This window comes from Microcaecilia unicolor, chromosome 7, assembly GCF_901765095.1.
Source record: "Microcaecilia unicolor chromosome 7, aMicUni1.1, whole genome shotgun sequence".
NCBI lineage: Eukaryota > Metazoa > Chordata > Amphibia > Gymnophiona > Siphonopidae > Microcaecilia > Microcaecilia unicolor.
In genome coordinates, this window is record NC_044037.1 from 13,183,433 (window position 1) to 13,199,691 (window position 16,259).

A 16,259-nucleotide genomic window follows, 5' to 3' on the forward strand; every position below is an offset into this window, starting at 1 on the left:
TATGGAAGCTCACGTCTGATGGCCCGTTGCCTTTATAAAGCGGAGACTTCATTAATTAGACAGCAGTAGACTTGGAAAAGCTATTTTACTACCTTCCGAATGGGCAAAGTAGGCAAGGACTGAGCACATGTCACATATGAAAACACTCTACCTCCATTATGTGGTCTCCCGGCGCTATTTTTCCATCTACAGCAGCATGAGAATCCCGAAGGACATCCTGAACAACAATACTGCCCAGAGGGGAGTCCTTCCCTCCTACAATACGTAGTCCAAGTTCTTCTTCCGGGTCCTCTCGATGAATTTCTACCATATTTGTTTCTGCCACAAGGCTAGATCTACGAGGCTGGTCTGCTGGTGAAAAGAAAAGGATCAGGAGGAGATATTCAAGGGATTCCGTTTCACATCTACAGCACACATACAGCATCCAGAGAAACAGAAACAAGTGATGCATTTCCCCTGTACTGGGCAAAATATAAAGACAATACATATACATTCCAAAAACTGACAATAACATTTTTTTTCTATTTTTGTGTGTTTTATTTTTCTAGTTCTGTTGCTCCCAGTCTCCGATTTCTGCTTTGTTTATTTTATTTTATTTATTTATTGTATTTGTACCCCACATATTTCCCACCTTTTTGCAGGCTCAATGTGGCTTACAGAGTATGGAAATGAGAACGTCATTACATGATATAAGAAGACAGTCGATCATAAGCGGAGGTGAAAGAGGAATTTAGGTAGAAGGTGTTAGGTAAGGTTGTGTGAGAGGGTTTTTTTGGTGTACTTGGGTGGTTTAAGGAATGATTTGTTTCATTGAGGATGACTTTTGTAGGCTCTGTTGAAGAGATGTGTTTTCAAAGCTCTGCGGAAGCTGGTTAGGTTGGTCATGGTTTTTAGGGCCATGGGTAGTGCGTTCCAAAACTGTGTACTTGTTCTCTCTTCACTTCTTTATGTGTCCACTTGCCATTTCTTTTCTCTCCTGGTATCATCACTTCCTCCTCTCCAAACATTGATTTTCACCTTTCAGTTTTCTTCTATTGTTTTTGTACTTCTCTATACACTAAAATTTCACACTTATTCCTTTCCATCCAGTCTTCAATTTCCCTCTTTTTACTGTACCTACCTACAGCTTTTCTTTTCTTTCTCCCTCCCCAGCCTCTTAATCCAGTTTTTCATCAACTCTCCCACCAACCTTTCTCCTGCATCTGGTTTCTAGCCCTCTTTTCCCGTATGCCCTGAGGCAGAGGTAATAAAACAGTATACACGGAGCCTTTGAGTCCTATCCTGGCTCCAAGCAAACAAGAAGTCAATGGAGGAAGAAGATGCAGCAGGCCTTCAGCACACGCCATGGGCTCAAAGACTCTACACTTATTTATTTCCACTGCTTGATAAACCTCAAGGAGTCCATAAAGGCATCTATGTGGTTAACAATAAAAGATAATGAGGGGAGGAGAAAATAGGGAAGGGAGACCAGGTCAAGAAGTAGAAGAATTAAAGGATTCAATGAACAGGTGAGTTTTGAGTAGTGTTTTTAACTCTGGATAGGAAAGTTCTATATGGATGTAAGAGGGCAGAGAGTTCCAGTTGGTTAGATTAAGAAAATTGTTTCTCGTGAGACCAGTTTCAGTTAAATGGAAGGCAGGGAGGGATGGGGCCATACGTAGGTTAATGGTGGGGGAAGAGAGGGAATGTGCTGGGTATAGGGAATAAGAAGAGAGTTGAGATACGCTGGAGCAGAAGGGAGACACAATTTGAAGACAAGGCGGAGGGTTTTGGATTTAATGCAGGCTGATACTGGAAGCCAGTGTTCTGAACAAGGAAGGGAGTAACGTGGTCAAAGCGATGGACACAATAAAGGATCTGAAGTAGAGGCTGGGAAGAGAGTGGAGAGAGCCAGGGAAAGAAGGAGATTCTGGGACAGGATTTGGCACAGGGAAGAAATGTTGGAAATACAGGCATCAGCACATTTAGTAAGTGAAAGAATGAAAGGGTCATAAAGCAAGGATAACTGTGTGAGAAGGAGACAGTTGCTCAAGATATATGATAAGCAGTCAGGGGGCAGTTAGCAGATGCTGAGATGCACTTGCTGAGGTACTCATGTTTTGCTGCGTGGACCTCAGTGCGAAAAAAGCAGAGCTGTGTGTGGAAGTTCTTGAGCATGACTTGCACCAGAGCCTCTCAGCGCGACGGAGATGCAATTGGAGAAGACGGAACTTTGGGGAGAACCGAGGTGAGTGACGGTGATGAGTGTGGGTGGAGATTAGAGGGGAGATCAGACGTTGAAGGGAAGGCAACTGTCTCCTTCTCACACAGTTATCCTTGCTTTATGACCCTTTCATTCTTTCACTTACTAAATGTGCTGATGCCTGCATTTCCAACATTTCTTCCCTGTGCCAAATCCTGTCCCAGAATCTCCTTCTTTCCCTGGCTCTCTCCACTCTCTTCCCAGCTTCTACTTCAGATCCTTTATTGTGTTCATCGCTTTGACCACGTTACTCCCTTCCTTCGTTCAGAACACTGGCTTCCAGTATCAGCCTGCATTAAATCCAAAACCCTCCGCCTAGTCTTCAAATTGTGTCTCCCTTCTGCTCCAGGGTATCTCAACTCTCTTCTTATTCCCTATACCCTATACAAGACTTGGGCAAAAAGGGACAAAGAGTGCGAGGTGGGTGGTAACGAGATTAGGGCCTCATTGCTAAGGTCCACGGTGGGGTCAGTGAGGGCGCGTGATTGCCGCCAGGGGGCAGCAGAGGCAGGGCAGGGGACACAACAGAAAGAGAGAAGCAGAGGAAAAGATCAGGGAAGGGAGGTGAGAGAGGAGTGAAGGAGAGATACAGCAGGTGAAGTGAACACCAGGTGCAATGTGTTACCCATTGAAGTTGATAAGCTAAGTGAGGCCGGTGGCAGCAGCAAGGGGAAAAAAGGAAGAAGCAGAGTCTGAATTGGGCACCCTGTCAAAAGAAACCAGACAAAAAAGGTTCCCGACATAAAAGTCCCTGACAAAATAGACTCCTGACAAAAGGGCCTGATGAAATAGATTTACTGAGAAAGTCCACAGCTTGTCACTTGAAAGTCCTGGCACCTGCCTACGACCGTCAGAAACAGAAGGAAGCCTTTTGTGAGAAGAAGAGGACCTCGGCTGGGGGGGGTTGAGGTTCCCCACCAGCAAAGGCAGGCGATGGCAGGTTGGCGGCGGGAAGGGAGGGTTGAGAGGGTTGTCGGCTGGGGGGGGGGGGGGGGCAAAGTTGGTGGTGGCAGTGGGGTCAGCAATGGCGGGGGGGGGGGCTAAAATGTACCCCTTCACCTCGGGCTCTGAACCCCCCCTCTCCCACCGAAGTCTGGCTACACCCCTCATATAACATGCACGAAGTCAGTAGTAATGCAAAATAACACTAGTATAATGTGACCAAGCAGCAAGATTATGGACTACGATTTCACCTATATTTAAATCTTCTCAGTCCTATATTCTTTTTAGGAAAATTTGAAAACACTTCTGTTTCAGAAATATGTATCCCACGCTAACTACCGATCTACTATTTATTCTTAATTATTAAATTTATTATTATGCCCCTTCTTCCCAGTTAAATGAAACTGGCTTCTTAAATAGCTGTAACCCGCTTAGAACTGTGAGGTAATAGCGGGATAGAAATCCAATTTACCATTACCATGCCAGGTTAAACCCTTCTTATTCACTCTACATAGATTTGAACTGGCCTATACGATCATGCCAGGAATGAAACAAGTCCTACACCGCTGACTTCAAACTGAAAGTCACTGCGAGAGCAGAAGGAAGACAGCAGCAGAGAGAGAGTTTGAGATTGGAGAGTCGTCATTTCACACATGGAGAAAGGAGAAAAAGCACCCGAGAACATGAATCCCCGAAAACATTCACTTCGTGGACAGAAACCAAAATGGCCTCAATTGGAGAATGACTTGAAGAGAGTGGGACTTTTCTCGAAGAGAACAAAATCAGGCTCTTCTTACCATCGCAAGTCAGATTAAAATGAAGTTTCTGGCAAATGAAAGAGGCTTCCTGGATTTCAAAGCGGGTTTCAGCTGGATTTTAAGATTCATAAAAAGAAACTGGACTTTCAGTGAAAATGAGAACCACCATAGGCTAGCAACTTCCAGATGACCGGGAGCGAAAGTTGATCAACTTCCATGAATTTGTCTCCAAATAAATCTCTGAACTCAGTATCTCTGCAATGGACGTTATCAGAACAATGGCTGCTTCAGGTACGAAAGTTGTAGCCATTGCAACCACAGGACATGAGAGGGCTTACTTGACTGTTGTCCTCAGATCCACTGCGACTAGAGTGAAATTAAAGCCGATGGTAGTTTTCAAAAGAGTTACCATGCCCTGCAAAAAAATGCACACCGGCGTGGTTGTCCACTGCAATAAGAAGGGATGGATGGACTATGACTTTATAAAAGTACAAAGCCAAGCAACAGGGATTCTATTCAAAGAAGTCCTTACTAATTTTCGATGCCATGGCTGCACACAAAGGAAAAAAAAAAAACGTTCAAAATGATAAACTCCATCGGTGCCCACATAGCTGTTATTCCTGCTGGTCTTACCTGCAAGCTACAGTCGCTAGATATAGCGGTTAACCATCCATCCATTCAAGACCTTCGTAAGAAGAGAGTGGGATGAATGGATGCGGTCTTGGATTCTTGAATTTACACCAACAAGGCGGCTGAAGCAGGCAACGTTTTTGGAAGTCTGCAAGTGGGTGGCTTCTTCCTGTGGGAAAATAACTCCAGAAACCATCCACAATGGGTTGAGAAAGGCTGGGACTATGTACGAGCACAAAGCGAGACAGATGTCGATGGCAAAAGTGAAGATAGCAATAGCAGTGATGATAATATCACTTCAGAAATTACAGAAGAACATCTATAGGCGGTTCTTAGATATTTCAATGACGATAGCGGTGAGGGAATGGACTTTGAAGAGTTCGAGGAGTCGGATGAGGATGACTGATGATGCTTGGACTGGAAAATGGTCTCTTCCAGATGACTTCACATGATTTCTTCTGAAGAGACTTTATAAAAACTGAACTGAAATACCCAGGCCTATATTCAATCAACCCTTATTCAATTTAAAGATTTATTAAATAAACTGATCACAAATTACAAGCTACGCCTTTCTATTTCATTTGTTTGAAATTTGAAAAAAAAAAAGCATGTATAGTGCGCACACAGAGATACTGCACAGCTGTCTTGTGCTTTGTAAAAAAGAGGTGTATAACACGCGTTATTTTCCTGAAAATACAGTATATATTTTCACAAGATGACTTATTTATTGCATTTGTATCCCACATTTCTCACCCATTGATAGGTTCAATGTGGCTTACATGTTTCAAGAGAGACAGTTACCGATTTCAGATTAGTTTGACGCATAGCACTTAGTACAAATGATCAGCGATTGCATAGTCTGCGTTTACAATATGTATGGGGTGGAATGGGCTGAATTGGCAAAATTGTCCATTTATGTGGTATTTCGGGTAGGTTTCAGTGGTCTCAAAAATTAGGCTGATGCTGAGGGGAAGAATTTCATGAAAAGGTGGGTCTTTAGGTTTTTTTTTCAGAAGTTCAGGTAGTTGTTCGTGAGTTTCAGGTCTTTTGGCAATGAGTTGCAGAGTTGGGTGCCTATAAAGGAGAAACTGAAGGCGTATGATGGTTTGTATTTCAGGCCCTTGCATCTGGGGTAGTGGAGGGTTAGGTATGATCTCGTTGCTTTCATCATGTTTCTTATTGGTAGATCAATTAGTTCGGTCATGTAGCCCGGTGCAAGTCCATAGATAATTCTGTGTGCGTACAGCATATCTTGAAGGCTATGCATGCATTAATTGGTAGCCTGTATAGACTTTGTAGGAGGGGTTTCGCACTTTCGAATCGTGTTTTTCCGTACATAAGTCTGGTTGCTGTGTTTTGTGTCATCTGTAGTTTTCTTATGATCTGAACTTTGCAACCTGCGTAGATTCCACTGCAGTAGTCTACGTGAGCTAGCACCATTGTTTGGATCATGTTGCAGAATATGTTCCTAGGGAAGTAAGATTTCATGCGTTTGAGTTTCCATTGTGTAGAACATTTTCTTTGTCGTGGCTTTGACTTGGTGTTCGAATGACAGGTTGCGGTCTATGGTAATGCCTACGATTTTCAGGTTGTCCGAGACTGGGAGAGATAAGCCCGAGGCATTGATGGTAGTGGTGCGTTTAGTGTTGTGTTGGGGAAGAGAGAACGAGACAATTGTGTTTTTTCTCTGTTGAGTTTTAACTTAAATGCTGATGCCCAAGATTCCATGATGGTTGTACTGTTTATGATTTCATTGGTGATTTCCGATGGATTCTTTTTGAAGGGTATATAGATTGAGATGTCATCTGAATATAGAAATGGGTTAAGGCCTTGTTTGGATAGGGATCTGGCTAGTGGGGTCATCATTAGGTTGACTAGTTTGGGTGAGAGTGGTGATCCCCGTGGCACCCCACATTCCACTTTCCAAGGTGGAGACATATCCGAGTTTGATTTTTCTTGGTAGGTCCTGGAGGTCAGAAATCCCTTGACCCAAGTAAGTACTTTTCCTGTATTGGAGAAGGAGGATGTTTTTGCCCATTTCTATTTCCTGCTTGAAAGGAGTGTAACTTGTACTGTTTCTGTACTATGGTGGGGTCTGAAGCCAGATTGAGATTCGTGCAGTATGGTGAATTTGGTGAGGTATTCTGTTAGTTGTTTGGCCACTATGCCTTCCATTGTCTTGGTTGTTAGAGGTATAGATACAATTGGCCTGTAATTTGTGATTTTGTCTGCTTTTTTCTTGGTGTCTTTTGGGATGGGTGTTAGTAGGATGTTTCCTTTATCCCATGGGAATAGGCCTTCTTGCAACATGAAATTAAGGTGGTCTTAAACAGCAACAAAGAATGTGCTGGAGTTTTAATTATATGGCCCCAGGTAAAAGAAAAATAAATAAGCACAATGGATGGAACGGTTGCAATCAATGGGCCAATGTCTTCATTTGGCCAAACTTATAAGGCTAAGGTAAGGTTAAAGCATTTGATATATCGCCTTTCTGTGGTACAACCAAAGTGTTTTGCATATTAAATACAGGTACTTTTCTCTGTCCCTAGTGGTCTCACAATCTAAAATCTCATGAATATTTATTGTTGCAACCCAGAAAATCTGAGTAGGCTGTTGGCCCCCCCCCCCCCGTGACTGCGTTTCCCACTCATGACTTAACAGATCCTCGTGGGGATGGAAGAGATGGCATCCCTTTCATTACAGCACAGCTTACTCTGCCTAATTTGAAATTAGGCTTTATTTGATACTAGTAAAAAAGCCCCGTTTCTGATGCAAATGAAACAGGGGCTAGCAAGGTTTTCTTCAGAGTGTGCATGTGGGAGTGTGTGTCCCTGCCCTCTGCCCTCTCTCCCTCCCCCTCCCCCCTTGGAGTCCAGTCCTTCAGTGTTAAGTTTCCTGCTGTTCTGTGTTTGTGTTACAGAGAGAGTGAGGGCATCTCTCTCCCCTCCCCCTCTGAGTCCTTCACTGTTACAGAGAGAGGGATTTCGTGCTGTGCTGTTTTCCTTCACTCATGGGGAAACCGGATATCTCTGGCGCTTCACACTTCCTGCTGGAGGCTTCATAGTACGTTGGTCTTGCCTTTTATATATATAGATATCATTCATAAATGTAACTTAGTTTACAGAAAAGGGTTTGTAGTGCATAGTCCTGACAACCGCACTACACCTGAGGATAACAGGAGTCCTTGTGATATATTTGTACTGGTTGACAAATCAGAATTAGTCAAAGATGCTTAAATACAGGCCTCCCAAAGTCATCCTGGAAACCCCTCCAGCCAGTTGGGTTTTCAGAATATCGACAATGAGAGATCCAATTCCCTTTCCCTTCCCAGTACATGAAAGTTGAATTAGTTCACACCTTTCTCAGTGGCTCAAAATGAGTTACATTCAGGTACAGTACGTATTTTCCTATTCCTTTTGGGCTTACGATTTAAATTTGTACCTGAGGCTACACAGCGTTAAGTGACTTGCTCAAGATCACAAGCAGCCACAGTGGGATTTGAACCCTGGCTTCCCTGGTTCTCAGCCAACACCTCTAACCGTTAGGCAACTCCTCCACTGGAAACTCAGTATATACAGATTGTTTTCATGCATATTCATTGTGGATATCCTGAAAACCCAACTGGCTGTGGGGTCCCCAGGACAAGTTTGAAAGCCCTCCTTCTAAAATAGGAGTTTACCCATGGACTAACCTTACTTTCCGCTAAGAGCATTAAGTTATGACAGAAATGTAAGGTCACATGATATGCACAAGGAGGTGGAGGAGTGGCCTAGTGGTTAGGGTGGTGGACTTTGGTCCTGAGGAACTGAGTTCAGTTCCCGGCACAGGCAGCTCCTTGTGACTCTGGGCAAGTCACTTAACCCTCCATTGCCTGCCTCATTGAGCCTGCCATGAGTGGGAAAGCGCGGGGTACAAATGTAACAAAAAAAAAAAGATCTTACCATCATCACCCTCATCAAAGGCAGGATTAACGAGCCCTGGCTCTGGTGTGCCCAGAGCCACTACTGCGGCTAGCGAGCTGTCTGCCACTAGCGCAGAGATCTTGAGTGTGAGGCTGGAGTCAGCGGGCCCATTAACTTCCACCCTGGGAATGCTCCATCTCTCTTCTCTGTAGTGATGAGTCTTTCTCCTTTCCAGCTCAGTTCTGTGCTTCTTAAAGCCAGGACATCTAATGCCAAAAACAGGAGAGGAAAAAAAAAAACCAAAAGGGTAAAAGATAGTGAACAAGTAGTGGCAGTGGAGCATAATTATAGCAACTGCTGACTCGGGCTACCACAGGATGATAAAAGTCAGCACGAGTCCACCTGATGCTGCAAAACGTGAGTTGTGTCAAATTACAAGAACGAAGGGTCCTCCGTCTCCTCAAGTTTCATATTTATTTGACATATTGCCTTTCAGACAGTTTACAACGGAAAGAAAATCGCAACACGAGTAAAAAGAGTGAACTACAACTCAAAAATAGGAAAGAAAGAAAAGGGCTTATTTTCAAAAAAGAAAAACATCTAAAAAGTGGCCTAAAGCAGCATTTAATAGGTTTTTTCGAAACCTATTTTTAGATGGTTTTCTATGAAGTCTGTCAGAAGCGCGTCCAAATCTCAAGGAGGCGTGTTCAGGCCAGGACTTGGGCGTTCCTAAGACTTAGATGTTTTTCAGCCATAAAGGAACAAAACAAAATCATCCAGGACTAAAACTTAGTTTTGAGCTAGACCTGTTTTTATAACGAGTAGGGCACAAAATGGTGCCCTAACAAACCAGAAGACCACTGGACGGAATCAGGGATAAGTACATAAGTATCGCCAAGACCAAAGGTCCATCAAGCACAGCATCCTGTTTCCAACAGTGGCCAATCCAGGTCACAAATACCTGGTAAGATCCCCAAAAAGTACAAAACATTCTATACTGCTTATCCCAGAAATAGTGGATTTTCCCCAAGTCCCCATAATCCCCCTGGTCACTAACCCCCTCTCACCCCCAAAATTTGTCATTAAGAACATTACTTGCCAGCCTCTGTGCCACGCTCAGATGTTATACACAGATCCATTAGAACAGCATGCAGGTCCCTGGAGTAGTCTAGTGTTGGGTGATGTTGGGTGATGTGCACTGCAGACTGTGAGCCCTCCAAAACTCACCAGAAACCCACTGTACCCACATATAGGTGCCCCCTTCACCCATAAGGGCTATGATAGTGGTGTACAGTTGGGGATAGCGGGTTTTGGGTGGTTCAACAGACAAGGTAAGGGAGCAATGGTGAGATGTGTACCTGGGAGCTGTTATGAATTCCACTGCAGTGCCCCCTAGGGTGCCTTATTGCTTTCCTGGGATGTCGGGGGGACCAGTCTACTAAAACTGTTGGCTCATCCTACATCCCAATGGCTTGATTTTGTGCGTTTTCACTTGGATGGTTTTTGGTGGTTTTTTCCCGAAAATGGACCAAAAAACAAAACATCCAAATCAGAAAACCTTGTATTTTCGAAAACAAAAGATAAGACGCTTTTCTTTTTTGAAAATTACCTTCTTGCCTATTCAGATTTTGGACATTTCTTGCAAAACATCCATAGTCAGACTTGGACGTCATATCGAAAATGCCCCTCTACATCTCCCAGTGTATCTCAAACACTGTGCTTTGGTAAATTATTTAAAGTGTTATCACTACCTTACATGAAACAAAAAATGCCACATTTTCTATTTCACGTTCTCTTGTTCCATTTGGATCCATCACACAAGAATAATGTTTCTGTGCCATAACCAAGTGGTGATTTTACTCCAGGAAATGTCATTTGTGTTCAGAATTTGTCTTGTTCAGAGCTGGAGGTAAAAGCTCGTGTATTAAGTACAAAGTGCCTGAAACTGCCTGCTGTATCATTCATGTGTTTTACAGATTATGGACAATGAATTCTCATTACATTTGTGATCTTCCTAAATCAAAATTCCATTTTTCTGCTCAGGGATCCAATAAAAGGTATGTTTCGAAAGCTAGCCTAATCCAGAAGCAATGAAATGGAGGGCAAGCACCGGGTTCACCTGCCAAAATGAATGCGAGCTCATGCCTCAAGAAACTGATTAGTCTATAACAGGGCTCGACTAATCCCAGGCACAGGTCATCATAGTGACTAGAAACTTGACTCTGGCGCCTGGGATTTCTGGGGCTTTTTCTTCCCAAGCTCCTTTTTTTATTTTTGTTGCGGTTGCTGCTGCCCCTGGAGCAAGAACTTCTTCCTACCTGCACCGTGAAAGTCTGAGCTGTGCAAGATCTCAAGTCTTGTAAGAGCGGTTGCCACAACTTTCAGGTATGGAACGTAGCTCTGAGGGTTGGAAGGGTGGAAGAGGGAGGAAGGCTGCCTTGCTGGGATTAAGATAGTAGGTGGGGGGGGGGAGGGGGGCTGGTTGTCTGGATTGTGAGTGCTCGCCAGCGTGGAGCTTAGGGGGGGCGGGGGTGCTGGTTGATTTGAAGGAAGTGACCAGTGCTATTGCCGGCCTGAATGCTCAGCCTTTATCCCATGCTCCTTTGGGACTAGCAGAAGAAAGGAAATCACCTTTCCATGCAGTATGGGTGCATACTCTCACCTGTTTCTGTTAAGGGTAGCCAGGAACAAGTGCTGGTGGCGTTCTTTTGATGTCTTGAGGTAAGAAAGCAACTTACTATCTAATTATTTAAACCCTTTTCAGGAGAAGAAGAAAGCCAACAGTGAACAAGGGAAGCAAAGGGGATGGAGGTGGGAGAGAAGAATTAGGACTTTACCACTATCATCCTTGCTCAAGATCAAGTTAAATTTATATATATATATATATATATATATATATATATATATATATATATATATATATATATATATATATATATATATATATACACACACACACACAGATGGGAGGGGCAGCCCTTGGAGGAGTGGCCTAGTGGTTAGGGTGGTGGACTTTGGTCCTGAGGAACTGCGTTCGATTCCCACTTCAGGCACAGGCAGCTCCTTGTGACTCTGGGCAAGTCACTTAACCCTCCATTGCCCCATGTAAGCCGCATTGAGCCTGCCATGAGTGGGAAAGCGCAGGGTACAAATGTAACAAAAATAAAATAGATACTATTCGAGATTCTACATGGAATGTTGCTACTATTGGAGATTCTACATGGAATGTTGCTATTCCACTAGCAACATTCCATGTAGAAGGCTGCGCAGGCTTCTGTTTCTGTGAGTCTGACGTCCTGCACGTGCAGGACGTCAGACTCACAGAAGCAGAAGCCTGCGCGGCCACATTGGTGATCTGCAAGGGCCGACTTCTACATGGAATGTTGCTAGTGGAATAGCAACATTCCATGTAGAATCTCAAATAGTAGCAACAGTGGAGGAGTGGCCTAGTGGTTAGGGTGGTGGACTTTGGTCCTGAGGAACTGAGTTTGATTCCCACTTCAGGCACAGGCAGCTCGTTGTGACTCTGGGCAAGTCACTTAACCCTCCATTGCCCCATGTAAGCTGCATTGAGCCTGCCATGAGTGGGAAAGCGCAGGGTACAAATGTAACAAAAATAAAATAGATACTATTGGAGATTCTACATGGAATGTTGCTACTATTGGAGATTCTACATGGAATGTTGCTATTCCACTAGCAACATTCCATGTAGAAGGCTGCGCAGGCTTCTGTTTCTGTGAGTCTGACATCCTGCACGTACGTGCAGGACGTCAGACTCACAGAAGCAGAAGCCTGCGCGGCCACATTGGTGATCTGCAAGGGCCGACTTCTACATGGAATGTTGCATGGAGGAGTGGCCTAGTGGTTAGGGTGGTGGACTTAGGTCCTGGGGAACTGAATTCCATTCCCACTTCAGGCACAGGCAGCTCCTTGTGACTCTGGGCAAGTCACTTAACCCTCCATTGCCCCATGTAAGCCGCATTGAGCCTGCCATGAGTGGGAAAGCGCGGGGTACAAATTAAAAAAAAAAAGAGGTATCCCTCTGCTCAACTGACACCCAGTTCTCCAACTGGGTCATGAGCTGCTTCAGTAACCAGTCCATGAGCTGCACAGTTCTCCCTCCCATCATCATCTGCTGGAAACAGAGAAATACTGAACATCTAAGGCTACATGGTGCCCTTAGATGGTCAAATGGCACAACCCACAGGTTCTGGAGTGGTTTGGTGAGGATGCTATAGAAAGGACTAATTTACTAAGCTTTCTTTTTCCTTGGACACAGATTGTTAGATGAACCTTAGTAAAATCAGGCCCTAAAGGAGCTATGGAGACATATTTTCAAAGCACTTAGCCTTCCAAAGTTCCATAGAAACCTATGGCACTTTGGAAGGCTAAGTGCTTTGAAAATATGTCTCAGGGTAAATCTCAGAAGAGATTTCTCCCTCCCCCCCTTCACTTCAGTGGAAATGGTGTGGGGGGGGGGGGGGGGGGCAGGGGGAAAGGAAATCTTAGCCACTGTCTCCTAAATCTAAAGAAAATTTGTCAAGGCCTAGTCTACAAGATGTCACTTGCACTAATCTAACCATGTGTTTCAAGTTAGTTGAAATAAACATAGATTATGGTACTTTTCTTCTTCTTATTATCTGTCACATTTGTATCCCACATTTTCCCACCTATTTGGAGGTTCAATGTGGCTTACATAGTACCGGAGAGGCCTTCGCAGGCTCCAGTGTGAACAAATACAGAGTGATTTGTGGTAATAAGAAGTTCATATGGGACAGTCAACGGACTGGATGTGTTCTGGCCGTTACTTGCTTTGCTTTGTTGTGTTGCCGAGATCAGTCATTTAGGTTGGATCAGTGGGTTATGCCTTCTCGACCATATTAGTCTTTAATAGTTTACGGAAGTTAAGGTGGTCGTACGTATGCAGAGATGCTGTAGTGAATGACCTCTCAGCATCACATAGGTCCCTCTCCTCTGTGATTCCCTACTGGACTCTCATCTGTGGTCAATATGTAAAGGGTCTTTGATGGGACTTAATAGGCATTAGCTCACTCCCGCAGAACACTCCCGAGTATATCCTAGCACAAAGGTTTAGAAAAAAATATATATATATACTTTTGCTTTAAAACAACAACAAAAACTTAAGGATTAACTAGATCCTTCAGCAGATGACCAACTTGTGTGTCATCTCTTACCCCCTTTAGGTTTTATTCCTAGGACTTGTCTTTTGTACATTTTTAATGCTTTAATAGAATACAAAAACCACATGTACTGAGGAACCGAGTTCGATTCCCACTTCAGGCACAGGCAGCTCCTTGTGACTCTGGGCAAGTCACTTAACCCTCCATTGCCCCATGTAAGCCGCACTGAGCCTGCCATGAGTGGGAAAGCACGGGGTAAAAAAATGTAACAAAAATAAAATAGATACTATTGGAGATTCTACATGGAATGTTGCTACTATTGGAGATTCTACATGGAATGTTGCTACTATTGAGATTCTGTTGCTACTATTGGAGATTCTACATGGAATGTTGCTACTATTGGAGATTCTACATGGAATGTTGCTATTCCACTAGCAACATTCCATGTAGAAGGCTGCGCAGGCTTCTGTTTCTGTGAGTCTGACGTCCTGCACGTACATGCAGGACGTCAGACTCACAGAAGCAGAAGCCTGCGCGGCCACATTGGTGATCTGCAAGGGCCAACTTCTACATGGAATGTTGCTAGTGGAATAGCAACATTCCATGTAGAATCTCAAATAGTAGCAACAGTGGAGGAGTGGCCTAGTGGTTAGGGTGGTGGACTATGGTCCTGGGGAACTGTGTTCGATTCCCACTTCAGGCACAGGCAGCTCCTTGTGACTCTGGGCAAGTCACTTAACCCTCCATTGCCCCATGTAAGCCGCATTGAGCCTGCCATGAGTGGGAAAGCGCAGGGTACAAATGTAACAAAAATAAAATAAAATAAATAAAGCAGATTATAAATGCCAAATTAAATTGAATTACAGTCATACCACAGTTTCTATAAATGGTCTTCTCCAAGTATCTACTTTGTCACGTTATTTTAGTGTATAATAGGGATCACAATGGCATTGCACCCCCCCCTTTTTTTTTTAAATTTAACAGTCATATTGGCTGGAGTGATTGAGCAGGAGGACCAGCCATACAATGTAAAATACTCATAAATTAAATATACCAGAAATGCAGATTTGGTTCTGGACTCAGCTTGTGCTCACCGTGCCAGAAGGGACTGGGAACACTTCAAAGGCAACTTTCACAAAGCCTCGGGGAAGGAGCCGCAGTCACACCATGCGCTTGGGTAAAGGGGCAGAGGCAAAATTTAGATTGCACAGGCATCAGGTTCTTTCGTGATGTGATTGTAACCATGTGTCAAATAAGAAAAAACAGAGAGAGCAGTTTGGCTCCCTGAGGCTCAAGGACAGGGTGGTTTTCAAGGATCTGGAGATCAGGCAGCAGGTAACACCGGCACACTTACACAAACAGTGGCAGCTTTCCAGCAAAAAATGAATTCTGTAAGCCCTCCAGCACACCAGACAGCCCTGGCTCAGGAGGTAAGCCCGTGTGACTGACACTAATCCACGTCCTTGTTATTGGTAACTCAGCTATAACTCTAATCCAGGCCTGAAGTTCATTTGATTTCATTCTCAGGCACTAGGCAAATTTCACCAACAGAGAAAACTGGTTGCTCAGGGAGTTTGGCAGCCAGAAGCCGGCCTTCCCTTTGCTCTGAATGAGGCAGCTGATGACAGAGAGAAAGTGGCTTTTGCTCACAGGATTCACAGCCCACGGGATCTTCTTTATTAGACACCTGCAACCACGCCTTCAAAGCATTTTGCAATCCTAGTTCAGTCACACTGGTTTTTGACTGCTTTCTGCTGGAAATACAGTCACATCTGACTAACGTACATTTGGCTCATTTTGCTGTAGTTGAACACACCGACATGTTTGTAGCAAAGAGATGGCAAGCACTTCCAAGTGAACGTGGCCCACCCACATATGTTACACAAGCCTTATAATTATATATCGCTTATGTTTGATTTATTCTTTCTTACACCGCCTTGAGTGCATTCTTTCAAAAAGGCGGTAAATAAATCCGAATGAATAAATAAATATGCAAACGAACAGAAAATTTAAAACAACTTCAATAGGGCCTCGACAGGGATTTTACCTGGATTCTGGCAGACGTTCAAAGGGACCGTGTCTTAAGAGAAAGGAAGTGCTAAGGTTCGGTAAGTTTTACCAGTCAGAAAATGGGAGAAAGCCCTCTAGAAAATGGAAGAAGTGTGCTGACTTCTCTTTACCCTCTCCTGACTTTTAATGTTTTCATTATAATCTGCCAGCTACAAGAGAGACAGGGGAACTGTGACTGCACGCCAGTTTTGAGTGAGGAGAAAACTGCCCACCTGCTAATGTCACCTGACAATGCTACGGGTGTGATTAAAAGGAAGAAGGGGCATGATCGGGGGGGGGGGGGGGGGGAGCTCCCCTTTGCAACCACTTCAAAAGGTACTGAAAACATTGAGCTCTCCCTATTGAAGATTTCCTGAGAGTTGGGGAAAAGGAAAGACAAAGACTAGAGGGGCTGAGATGGCTCCGAATGTCAAGAGGTGCTCCAGACCAACATTTTCAAGTTCATCCCCTCTTCTGGACATACCTCATAGACCAAGTGGAATAGGGGGTTTCACTGAGCTTCAGCAATTAATCCAGAGCAAAGAGTGGAGGTCCTAAGGACTGCATTTTTTTGAATGGCAGAAAATAAATCTGA

At 44.0% G+C, this 16,259-nt stretch overlaps 1 protein-coding gene across 8 annotated transcripts in view; it reads right to left on the minus strand.

Moving 5' to 3' along the window:
* LOC115474703 (ligand of Numb protein X 2-like) overlaps positions 1 to 16,259 on the minus strand; it is a 132,389-nt gene that overhangs the window by 66,117 nt on the left and 50,013 nt on the right. For 7 of the 8 annotated variants that reach the window (XM_030210326.1, XM_030210319.1, XM_030210324.1 and 4 more), the window contains exons 3-4: positions 8,514 to 8,740; positions 152 to 351 (exon numbers count right to left, since the gene is read on the minus strand). In XM_030210326.1, the coding sequence (XP_030066186.1) occupies positions 152 to 351; positions 8,514 to 8,740 (427 nt within the window). The remainder of the gene's footprint in view (positions 1 to 151; positions 352 to 8,513; positions 8,741 to 16,259) is intronic. The other variant, XM_030210325.1, reaches the window with a different exon arrangement.